Raw genomic sequence first — 12500 nt, 5'->3', positions numbered from 1 at the left:
ATCATTATTATTATTATTATTATTATTATTATTATTATTATTATTATTATTGTTGTTGTTGTTGTTGTTGTTGTTGTTGTTGTTGTTGTTGTTGTTATAAAGGATTAAGAAATAAAGCAAATATGAAAATCGAAGAAATTTTTTACTCCAATTCTTGAAGTCTTCGCTGAAGACATTTGGAACTTCAAGAAGGAACATCTTGAAATTCTAAAATTTCTGCAGGAATTATTTTGACTACGATCTACTTTTTTATTGAATTTCTTCGTTTTTTTATTGATTAAATGATTTATACTAATAATTTATCTTTTAGTAAACCGTAATATATAATAATTATTAATCATATTTAGCCAAAGGTGTGATTAATATGACTATTTCTTATGTTAACGCCGTCTTCCGACTGGAGAGAAAGAATTTGTCCTGGAAATCGATCGATAGAATCGGTGGCTTCAAAAAGTCTTCAGAAGACTTTTCTGCCGAAGACGAGATTTTTGTTTTCAAAATAATGCTGATTTGGATCTTCTGATCTGCATCATTTTGATTATGAACAGAATCATGGCCGTAATCAAAGCTTTCAGAATGTTTGGAGGAAATAATCAGCGGAATGCAGAGTGTGGTGAACAAATCTCGAGGATGCAGGATCAACTGCGGAATCTGAAGGAATCGTTCGCCTTCCGATGGTTTTCGTGGGCCCTGCCGGAAGCACCCCGCTTTGAAGAGTGTGCTGTTGCAGCCCCACCGGACTCCTTCCTCGGAAGGTGGATGAAAAGACTTCCTATAGTTGGGGGCTACTTGAAAGCCTCTGAAGAAGCACAGCAGTGCGAACTTGCGTTGGGCCAGATGGAGAAAGCAGCTGAGACGTTCAACGATCAGTTGAAATCTAACTGGTTCCTTCGCAAGATTCTCCCGGAATTCGACCTTGGAACACAAGTGGACAATCAAGTCGTCTCTCAAGGAAATGGGAAGTTGGTTCTCATGGGAGCAGCGGCTTTTGTCGCCTTAGCTGGTGGAATCTATTGGGCTTTCGGTAGAAAGTCATCAAGTGACGAGGTAGGAACAGAGGACAACATCTCTTCAGAAGAAGATTGCATCGGAAACGAAGCTCTTCAGACCGAAGAGATAATGGATGGTGTTGGTTTCGAAGAAATAGATGATGAAATTTGCACGGATGAGGATAATCTCTCTAAAGAGGAGGAAAACATTGACTTCGAAGAAGATCTCCAGAGCAAAGAAATCATTGATGGTAAAAGTGAAGAAAAAGACAAATCTCAGCAAAAAATCATAATTAGTGAGAGTGTTCAAGAAATAGTGAATGAAAATAGATCAAAAGAAGATGGAATTGATGATAAGCTACAAAGGGAAGAAATCATTGATGGTAAAAGTGAAGAAAAAGACAAATCTCAGCAAGAAATCATAATTAATGAAAGTGTTCAAGAAATAGTGAATGAAAATGTCAGACCAGTAGAAGATGGAATTGATAAAAAGCTTCAGTGCGAAGAAGCGCCTGAAGCCAGTTGTGTGGAAACAGCGGAAGAAGATCTTGCTGCAGAAAAACGTGTTGAAGAAAAGACTCTGGAGAGAGTAGGACCTAATTTGTATGCATTCAAAGTGTCAAAACTTGAATGGCAGATTCTAAACGGACGCCAAAGACGAGAAGAAGTTTCCGAATTTTGCCAATTCTACAACGTGAAACTCATTTTCCCTGATCAAGGAAAGAAAGGAGTTGGATTGTTGAAAGGAGCTGCTAATCGAGTCAAGAAGGCCTTGGATCACATGCAAGAAATTCTCAACGAAGACAAGATGGATTATACTAACGAAGAAGAGCAGGAATCAATCTTTCTTCAACTGGAATCAGAAGGAGAAGAAGAAGAGACTCCTGTGCAAGATGTTCAGGAAGAATTTGCAGCAGAAAATACAAGTTTTGCTGCGATGCTCAAAAAGAATCTGAATGAGGATCAGCCTGGACGAGTCTTCCACTTTGGGATAGTGAAAAGAACAGCTGTGGCAGAAACACAGCTACAGGGAGAAGAAGAAGAGGAGGAGATGATTCAGCGGCTGTGGGAGGAGAAAATGGAGCTGTGGGAAGAGGAGATGTTGAAGGGAGATTATGAGATGGATGATGTAGACGTCGAATATGGCAGAAGGAACACGTCAAAGAAGATTGTCTTCTCTGGGGTCCAATTTGTAAGGGATCTTCAGGATAAGGACCATAAAGGAATGACTCTTTTGCCTCTCAAGGATGAAGAAAAGTTCTTCCTTCAAGAGGAGTAAGGAGTAAAAGTTCAGTGAAAAAAAAAATAGAAAAAAAAATTAAAAAAAAAGAAAAAAAATTAAAAAACAAAAAAAAAACAAAAAAAATAAAAAAAAGAAAAAAACAAAAAAAAAATTAAAAAAAAACAGAAAAAAAATAAAAAACAAAAAACCAAAAAAAAATGTATATGTATATATATTTTTCCACTTTTGATTTAAAAGGAATATTTTTTAAAAGGAACATAAGTTGTGTTAAGTTCAATTTCGGTTTATTTTGTGAGGAAAAAGAGACTCAGACAAGTTTTTCAAGACCAGAACTTCAAGGACGTTTGGATGGACGGCCCAGCTTGAGGAATGCAATGCTTAACTCTCCAGCTTGGACGATGCTTGGAATAATCTGGTGGACTGGTGCTGCTGATGGAAGAAATCTGGCTGATTTCAGAATGCTCTGTACCTTGATGGGGTGTACAGGACCTTTGTCAAGTGTACAAATGGTCGGATATCTAGATCTATTCTTTTGGATACCAACCTTCGGGTGGTTCTGGGGGAATAATCTAGAAGACCGGCTCTGCAGAAAGATGAAGCTGGGTTTCTTCTATTATGCAGTCTTGTCCTTATAGGTTGGCCCAGGATAGTTCCGCTAGGGAAGGAAGCTGCGTCTCTGGTGAGGTGCTCATCCGATGGCTGCTGATGGAGGACTGGGAGCAGAGTAAGTTCTGGTTCTGAGGATGCTTGGCTTAATTGTCTGGTTTCATGTTTTTTAAATTTGAGGCTTGGCTTCATTGCCTGGCCCAAAGAAGCTCGGCTTCATCGCCCGGCTTCCTGTTGCTTGGACCTTATTGAAGGCTTGGCTTCATCGCCTGGCCCCAAAGAAGCTCGACTTCATCGCCCGGCTTCCTGCTGCTTGGACCTTATTAAAGAAGGCTTGGCTTCATCGCCTGGCCCCAAAGAAGTTCGGCTTCATCGCCCGGCTTCTTGCTGCTTGGACCTTATTAAAGAAGGCTTGGCTTCATCGCCTGGCCCCAAAGAAGCTCGGCTTCATCGCCCGGCTTCCTGCTGCTTGGACCTTATTAAAGAAGGCTTGGCTTCATCGCCTGGCCCCAAAGAGGCTCGGCTTCATCGCCCGGCTTCCTGCTGCTTGGACCTTATTAAAGAAGGCTTGGCTTCATCGCCTGGCCCCAAAGAGGCTCGGCTTCATCGCCCGGCTTCCTGCTGCTTGGACCTTATTAAAGAAGGCTTGGCTTCATCGCCTGGCCCCAAAGAAGCTCGGCTTCATCGCCCGGCTTCCTGCTGCTTGGACCTTATTAAAGAAGGCTTGGCTTCATCGCCTGGCCCCAAAGAGGCTCGGCTTCATCGCCCGGCTTCCTGCTGCTTGGACCTTATTAAAGAAGGCTTGGCTTCATCGCCTGGCCCCAAAGAAGCTCGGCTTCATCGCCCGGCTTCCTGCTGCTTGGACCTTATTAAAGAAGGCTTGGCTTCATCGCCTGGCCCCAAAGAGGCTCGGCTTCATCGCCCGGCTTCCTGCTGCTTGGACCTTATTAAAGAAGGCTTGGCTTCATCGCCTGGCCCCAAAGAGGCTCGGCTTCATCGCCCGGCTTCCTGCTGCTTGGACCTTATTAAAGAAGGCTTGGCTTCATCGCCTGGCCCCAAAGAAGCTCGGCTTCATCGCCCGGCTTCCTGCTGCTTGGACCTTATTAAAGAAGGCTTGGCTTCATCGCCTGGCCTCAAAGAGGCTCGGCTTCATCGCCCGGCTTCCTGCTGCTTGGACCTTATTAAAGAAGGCTTGGCTTCATCGCCTGGCCCCAAAGAAGCTCGGCTTCACCGCCCGGCTTCCTGCTGCTTGGACCTTATTAAAGGCTTGGCTTCATCGCCTGGCCCCAAAGAAGCTCGGCTTCATCGCCCGGCTTCCTGCTGCTTGGATTTTTTTAAAGGCTTGGCTTCATCGCCTGGCCCCAAAAGAAGCTCGGCTTCACCGCCTGGCTTCCTGCTGCTTGGACCTTATTGAAGGCTTGGCTTCATCGCCTGGCCCCAAAGAAGCTCGGCTTCATCGCCCGGCTTCCTGCTGCTTGGACCTTATTAAAGAAGGCTTGGCTTCATCGCCTGGCCCCAAAGAAGTTCGGCTTCATCGCCCGGCTTCTTGCTGCTTGGACCTTATTAAAGAAGGCTTGGCTTCATCGCCTGGCCCCAAAGAAGCTCGGCTTCATCGCCCGGCTTCCTGCTGCTTGGACCTTATTAAAGAAGGGTTGGCTTCATCGCCTGGCCCCAAAGAAGCTCGGCTTCACCGCCCGGCTTCCTGCTGCTTGGACCTTATTAAAGGCTTGGCTTCATCGCCTGGCCCCAAAGAAGCTCGGCTTCATCGCCCGGCTTCCTGCTGCTTGGACCTTATTAAAGAAGGCTTGGCTTCATCGCCTGGCCCCAAAGAAGCTCGGCTTCATCGCCCGGCTTCCTGCTGCTTGGACCTTATTAAAGAAGGCTTGGCTTCATCGCCTGGCCCCAAAGAAGCTCGGCTTCATCGCCCGGCTTCCTGCTGCTTGGACCTTATTAAAGAAGGCTTGGCTTCAACACCTGGCCCCAAAGAAGCTCGGCTTCATCGCCCGGCTTCCTGCTGCTTGAACCTTATTAAAGAAGGCTTGGCTTCATCGTCTGGCCCCAAAAAATCTCGGCTTCATCGCCCGGCTTCCTGCTGCTTGGACCTTATTAAAGAAGGCTTGGCTTCATCACCTGGCCGCAAAGAAGCTCGGGCTTCATCGCCCGGCTTCCTGCTGCTTGGACCTTATCAAAGGCTTGGCTTCATCGCCTGGCCCCAAAGAAGCTCGGCTTCATCGCCAGGCTTCCTGCTGCTTGGATTTTTTTAAAGGCTTGGCTTCATCGCCTGGCCCCAAAGAAGCTCGGCTTCATCGCCCGGCTTCCTTCTGCTTGGACCTTATTGAAGGCTTGGCTTCATCGCCTGGCCCCAAAGAAGCTCGGCTTCATCGCCCGGCTTCCTGCTGCTTGGACCTTATTAAAGAAGGCTTGGCTTCATCGCCTGGCCCCAAAGAAGCTCGGCTTCATCGCCCGGCTTCCTGCTGCTTGGACCTTATTAAAGGCTTGGCTTCATCGCCTGGCCCCAAAGAAGCTCGGCTTCATCGCCCGGCTTCCTGCTGCTTGGACCTTATTAAAGGCTTGGCTTCATCGCCTGGCCCCAAAGAAGCTCGGCTTCATCGCCCGGCTTCCTGCTGCTTGGACCTTATTAAAGAAGGCTTGGCTTCATCGCCTGGCCCCAAAGAAGCTCGGCTTCATCGCCCGGCTTCCTGCGGCTTGGATTTTCTCATGGGCTTGGCTTCATCGCCTGGCCCAAAGAAACGGCTTCATCGCCCGGCTTCCTGCGGCTTGGATTATCTTATGGGCTTGGCTTCATCGCCTGGCCCAAAGAAGCTCGGCTTCATCGCCCGGCTTCCTGCTGCTTGGATTTTCTTATGGGCTTGGCTTCATCGCCTGGCCCCAAGAAGCTCGGCTTCATCGCCCGGCTTCGTGCTGCTTGGATTTTCTTATAGGCTTGGCTTCATTGCCTGGCCCGAAGCTCGGCTTCATCGCCCGGCTTCCTGCTGCTTGGATTTTTTTAGAGGCTTGGCTTCATGGCCTGGGCCAAAGAAGCTCGGCTTCATCGCCCGGCTTCCTGCTGCTTGGATTTTTTTCAAGGCTTGGCTTCATTGCCTGGCCCCAAAGAAGCTCGGCTTCATCGCCCGGCTTCCTGCTGCTTGGATTTTTTTAAAGGCTTGGCTTCATTGCCTGGCCCCAAAGAAGCTCGGCTTCATCGCCCGGCTTCCTGCTGCTTGGATTTTATTAAAGGCTTGGCTTCATTGCCTGGCCTAAAGAAGCTCGGCTTCATCACCCGGCTTACTGCTGCTTGGATTTTATTAAAGGCTTGGCTTCATTGCCTGGCCCCAAAGAAGCTCGGCTTCATCGCCCGGCTTCGTGCTGCTTGGATTTTTTAAAAGGCTTGGCTTCATCGCCTGGCCCCAAAGAAGCTCGGCATCATCGCCCGGCTTCCTGCTGCTTAGACCTTATTAAAGGCTTGGCTTCATCGCCTGGCCCCAAAGAAGCTCGGCTTCATCGCCCGGCTTCCTGCTGCTTGGACCTTATTAAAGGCTTGGCTTCATCGCCTGGCCCCAAAGAAGCTCGGCTTCATCGCCCGGCTTCCTGCTGCTTGGACCTTATTAAAGAAGGGTTGGCTTCATCGCCTGGCCCCAAAGAAGCTCGGCTTCATCGCCCGGCTTCCTGCTGCTTGGACCTTATTAAAGGCTTGGCTTCATCACCTGGCCCCAAAGAAGCTCGGCTTCATCGCCCGGCTTCCTGCTGCTTGGACCTTATTAAAGGCTTGGCTTCATCGCCTGGCCCCAAAGAAGCTCGGCTTCATCGCCCGGCTTCCTGCTGCTTGGATTTTTTTAAAGGCTTGGCTTCATCGCCTGGCCCCAAAGAAGCTCGGCTTTATCGCCCGGCTTCCTGCTGCTTGGATTTTATTAAAGGCTTGGCTTCATCGCCTGGCCCCAAAGAAGCTCGGCATCATCGCCCGGTTTCCTGCTGCTTGGATTTTTTTGAAGGCTTGGCTTCATTGCCTGGCCCCAAAGAAGCTCGGCTTCATCGCCCGGCTTCCTGCTGCTTGGACTTTTTTAAAGGCTTGGCTTCATTGCCTGGCCCCAAAATAGCTCGGCTTCATCGCCCGGCTTCCTGCTGCTTGGATTTTTTTAAAGGCTTGGCTTCATCGCCTGGCCCCAAAGAAGCTCGGCTTCATCGCCCGGCTTCCTGCTGCTTGGATTTTTTTAAAGGCTTGGCTTCATCGCCTGGCCCCAAAGAAGCTCGGCTTCATCGCCCGGTTTCCTGCTGCTTTGATTTTTTTGAAGGCTTGGCTTCATTGCCTGGCCCCAAAGAAGCTCGGCTTCATCGCCCGGTTTCCTTTTGCTTGGAATTTTTTAAAGGCTTGGCTTCATCGCCTGGCCCCAAAGAAGCTCGGCTTCATCGCCCGGTTTCCTGCTGCTTTGATTTTTTTGAAGGCTTGGCTTCATCGCCTGGCCCCAAAGAAGCTCGGCTTCATCGCCCGGCTTCCTGCTGCTTGGATTTTTTTCAAGGCTTGGCTTCAATGCCTGGCCCCAAAGAAGCTCGGCTTCATCGCCCGGTTTCCTGCTGCTTGGATTTTTTTGAAGGCTTGGCTTCATTGCCTGGCCCCAAAGAAGCTCGGCTTCATCGCCCGGTTTCCTTTTGCTTGGAATTTTTTAAAGGCTTGGCTTCATCGCCTGGCCCCAAAGAAGCTCGGCTTCATCGCCCGGTTTCCTGCTGCTTGGACCTTATTAAAGGCTTGGCTTCATCACCTGGCCCCAAAGAAGCTCGGCTTCATCGCCCGGCTTCCTGCTGCTTGGATTTTATTAAAGGCTTGGCTTCATCTCCTGGCCCCAAAGAAGCTCGGCTTCATCGCCCGGCTTCGTGCTGCTTGGATTTTTTTAAAGGCTTGGCTTCATCGCCTGGCCCCAAAGAAGCTCGGCTTCATCGCCCGGCTTCCTGCTGCTTGGATTTTTTAAAGGCTTAGCTTCATCGCCTGGCCCCAAAGAAGCTCGGCTTCATCGCCCGGCTTCGTGCTGCTTGGATATTTTTGGAGGCTTGGCTTCATTGCCTGGCCCCAAAGAAGCTTGGCTTCATCACCTGGCTTCGTGCTGCTTAGATTTTTTTCAAGGCTTGGCTTCATTGCCTGGCCCCAAAGAAGCTCGGCTTCATCGCCCGGCTTCCTGCTGCTTAGATTTTTTTGAAGGCTTGGCTTCATTGCCTGGCCCCAAAGAAGCTCGGCTTCATCGCCCGGCTTCCTGCTGCTTGGATTTTTTTAAAGGCTTGGCTTCATTGCCTGGCCCCAAAGAAGCTCGGCTTCATCGCCCGGCTTCCTGCTGCTTGGACTTTTTTAAAGGCTTGGCTTCATTGCCTGGCCCCAAAATAGCTCGGCTTCATCGCCCGGCTTCCTGCTGCTTGGATTTTTTTAAAGGCTTGGCTTCATCGCCTGGCCCCAAAGAAGCTCGGCTTCATCGCCCGGCTTCCTGCTGCTTGGATTTTTTTAAAGGCTTGGCTTCATCGCCTGGCCCCAAAGAAGCTCGGCTTCATCGCCCGGTTTCCTGCTGCTTTGATTTTTTTGAAGGCTTGGCTTCATTGCCTGGCCCCAAAGAAGCTCGGCTTCATCGCCCGGTTTCCTTTTGCTTGGAATTTTTTAAAGGCTTGGCTTCATCGCCTGGCCCCAAAGAAGCTCGGCTTCATCGCCCGGTTTCCTGCTGTTTTGATTTTTTTGAAGGCTTGGCTTCATCGCCTGGCCCCAAAGAAGCTCGGCTTCATCGCCCGGCTTCCTGCTGCTTGGATTTTTTTCAAGGCTTGGCTTCATTGCCTGGCCCCAAAGAAGCTCGGCTTCATCGCCCGGTTTCCTGCTGCTTGGATTTTTTTGAAGGCTTGGCTTCATTGCCTGGCCCCAAAGAAGCTCGGCTTCATCGCCCGGTTTCCTTTTGCTTGGAATTTTTTAAAGGCTTGGCTTCATCGCCTGGCCCCAAAGAAGCTCGGCTTCATCGCCCGGTTTCCTGCTGCTTGGACCTTATTAAAGGCTTGGCTTCATCACCTGGCCCCAAAGAAGCTCGGCTTCATCGCCCGGCTTCCTGCTGCTTGGATTTTATTAAAGGCTTGGCTTCATCTCCTGGCCCCAAAGAAGCTCGGCTTCATCGCCCGGCTTCGTGCTGCTTGGATTTTTTTAAAGGCTTGGCTTCATCGCCTGGCCCCAAAGAAGCTCGGCTTCATCGCCCGGCTTCCTGCTGCTTGGATTTTTTTAAAGGCTTAGCTTCATCGCCTGGCCCCAAAGAAGCTCGGCTTCATCGCCCGGCTTCGTGCTGCTTGGATATTTTTGGAGGCTTGGCTTCATTGCCTGGCCCCAAAGAAGCTTGGCTTCATCGCCTGGCTTCGTGCTGCTTAGATTTTTTTCAAGGCTTGGCTTCATTGCCTGGCCCCAAAGAAGCTCGGCTTCATCGCCCGGCTTCCTGCTGCTTAGATTTTTTTGAAGGCTTGGCTTCATTGCCTGGCCCCAAAGAAGCTCGGCTTCATCGCCCGGCTTCCTGCTGCTTGGATTTTTTTAAAGGCTTGGCTTCATTGCCTGGCCCCAAAGAAGCTCGGCTTCATCGCCCGGCTTCCTGCTGCTTGGATTTTATTAAAGGCTTGGCTTCATTGCCTGGCTTCGTGCTGCTTGGATTAAATGTAGTGGTGAGGAGGGTCGTGGGAACCTTGCTGGCTTCTATCTTTCTCAAAAGTGGAAGTTGGCTGAACCCGCCTGATGAGCCCTTTGGTAAGGGCGAAACCCTTATATGATGTGTTTTAATAATATATACAGTATATATATATATATATATATATATATATATATATATATATATATATATATATATATATATATATATATACCACAATGACATTCAATACCGAATTCTACCTTTGGGAGTGTATATCTTAGAAATTCACTTATGATAAATGCTTCTGTCTGAACAAGGATTCGAACCTATGCCATGAGCTGAAACAATGTCTGTTGGGATGATTTTACCAATCGTAAAATCGTCCATTGCATTGTTTCGGCTCTGGGCATAGGTTCGAATCCTTGCTCAACCAGTAGCATTTATCATAAGTGAATTTCCATAGGATATACACTCCCAAAGGTAGAATTTGGTATTGAATATCATTGTGGTTGATTATTATTATTATTATTATTATTATTATTATTATTATTATTAGCTAAGCTACATCACTAGTTGGTAAAGCAAGATGCTATAAGCCCAGGAGATATTTTGTATATTCGTAATAAAATCAATAGAATAATCTTGTCTTTTCTCTTTCAACAGAAAACCTACAAATGGAAGTTATAAACTGCACTAAATTGAACAAACCTGATGTTCATATATTGGTCAAGAAATTGCAAAGCTTATGATTTGGAATGGAAGAAATTAGCATAAATAGTGTCTATGTAAATATTTAATCTATTATGAAAACATTTCATATTAAATTGATAGATGATAAATAACTTGTTCAAGAAGAAACTGAAACTTTATTGTTCTCTAAGCGTTACAGTAATGTGGGTTTGACAATAAACACCAGTTTTGCAGTGTGATATGCAACATTATTATTACTATTATTATTATTATTATTATTATTATTATTATTATTATTATTATTATGATGGTAGGAGACCCTCTTTTAGGCAGGTTGAGTTAAAAGTAATGGCTGCATTTTCAGAGTTTATTTTCTTATCCAATTTTTCTATTTTCCAGATAATTCTCTTCTCCAGAGCGCTGTAATCAGCCAGCAGACTTGAAAAATTCATCAATCAGGTGAATGACAAAATCGGGAAGACTTTTCAAGTATGTTCTCACAAAATACAAGTAAAACTTTTGGTACAAAATAGTAAAAACTACGACGCGTTTCGAGGATAAGTCCTTCCTCTTCTTCAGGTAGAGAGTGAGGTGGATGCTGCAGTCGGGTGGTATTTATACCCAGGATCAGGATTACAAGTGAAAGGGCTGGAATTTTCATTGGTTTTCATTGGTTGATCGGAGCTGATATGGTATGGAGTCTGGTGTACGACGATCTCGGCCGGGAATACCAGTCTGTGACGTCATCGGGGGACCTGAATTTTGATTGGCTGAGGCGCGCTCTGAGCCAGCCAGGCTGCTCTACCGCTCAGAAAAGTGTCCCATGTGGCTGAGATCATTTCCTACTTCGGCGTCAAAATTCGGGGTATTTTCGTGGTTGGTAATGTCTTCATTAGGTCCTCCTTGATGGGGGTTTCTTGATGTATCAATACGACGGCTTGATGGTAACAAAAACCTCTCTTGGGTTGTATTAAGGGTGGGTTTATCTCGCTGTATTGATACATCAAGAAACCCCCATCAAGGAGGACCTAATGAAGACACTACCAACCACGAAAATAACCCGAATTTTAACGCCGAAGTAGGAAATGATCTCAGCCACTTGGGACACTTTTCTGAGCGGGAGAGCAGCCTGGCTGGCTCACAGCGCGCCTCAGCCAATCAAAATTCAGGTCCCCCGATGACGTCACAGACTGGTATTCCCGGCCGAGATCGTCGTACACCAGACTCCATACCATATCAGCTCCGATCAACCAATGAAAACCAATGAAAATTCCAGCCCTTTCACTTGTAATCCTGATCCTGGGTATAAATACCACCCGACTGCAGCATCCACCTCACTCTCTACCTAAAGAAGAGGAAGGACTTATCCTCGAAACGCGTCGTAGTTTTTACTATTTTGTACCAAAAGTTTTACTTGTATTTTGTGAGAATATACTTGAAAAGTCTTCCCGATTTTGTCATTCACCCGACTGATGAATTTTTCAAGTCTGCTGGCTGATTGCAGCGCTCTAGAGAAGAGAATTATCCGGAAAATAGAAAAATTGGATAAGAAAATAAACTCTGCCGATGCAGCCATTACTTTTAACTCAACCTGCCTAAAAGAGGGTCTCCTACCACGATATTATTATTATTATTATTATTAATTGCTGAGCTGCAACCCTGGTTGGAAAAGCAGAATGCTATAAGCCCAGGGGCTCCAACAGGGAAAATAGCCCAGTGAGGAAAGGAAACAAGGAAAAGTAAAGTATTTTAAGAACAGTAACATTAAAATAAATATCTTTTATAAACTATAAAAATCTAACAAAACAAGAGGAAGAGAAATAAGATAGAATAGTGTGCTCGAGTGTACCCTCAAGCAAGAGAACTCTAACCCAAGACAGTGGAAGACCATGGTACAGAGGCTATGGCACTACCCAAGACTAGAGAACAATGGTTTGATTTGGGTACATTATTTTATCTTATGTCTCTGCCTCTTTTTTTTACCTTTTGTAGTTTAATATTTTTACTAGTCTAGAAATATTCTATTTTAATTGTTCATTACTTCTCTTGTAGTTTATTTGTTTCCTTGTTTCCTCACTGGGCTATTTTTCCCTGTTGGAACCCTTGGGCTTATAGCATCCTGCTTTTCAAACTAGGGTTGCAGCTTAGCAAGTAATAATAATAATAATGATAATAATAACAAAAGCAGGATGCTGTAAAGCCCAAAGGTTCCAACAGGGAAAATAGCCCAGTGAGGAAAAGAAACAAGGAAATAGATAAACTTAAAGAGAAAGAGAAGTAATTAACAATTAAAATAAAACACTCCAAGAACAGAAAAAAATTATATAAAGGTCTTGTGTAGACCCC

General features: G+C 46.5%; 1 protein-coding gene across 1 annotated transcript; it reads left to right on the top strand.

The window, feature by feature from the left end:
* The first annotated feature begins 552 nt into the window (after positions 1 to 552).
* LOC137636182 (cilia- and flagella-associated protein 251-like) lies at positions 553 to 2268 on the top strand. The gene has a single exon (XM_068368585.1). The coding sequence runs from the start codon at positions 553 to 555 to the stop codon at positions 2266 to 2268; it is 1716 nt and encodes a 571-aa protein (XP_068224686.1).
* Positions 2269 to 12500: the final 10232 nt, after the last annotated feature.

This window comes from Palaemon carinicauda, unplaced genomic scaffold, assembly GCF_036898095.1.
Source record: "Palaemon carinicauda isolate YSFRI2023 unplaced genomic scaffold, ASM3689809v2 scaffold246, whole genome shotgun sequence".
Classification (NCBI taxonomy): Eukaryota; Metazoa; Arthropoda; class Malacostraca; order Decapoda; family Palaemonidae; genus Palaemon; species Palaemon carinicauda.
The sequence above is the reverse complement of the archived record's forward strand: the minus strand, read 5'-3'. Positions and strand labels throughout refer to the sequence as shown.

Excerpts from the sequence above, each read along its gene's own strand:
- LOC137636182 (XM_068368585.1), top strand. The coding sequence starts at position 553 with ATGGCCGTAATCAAAGCTTTCAGAATGTTTGGAGGAAATAATCAGCGG.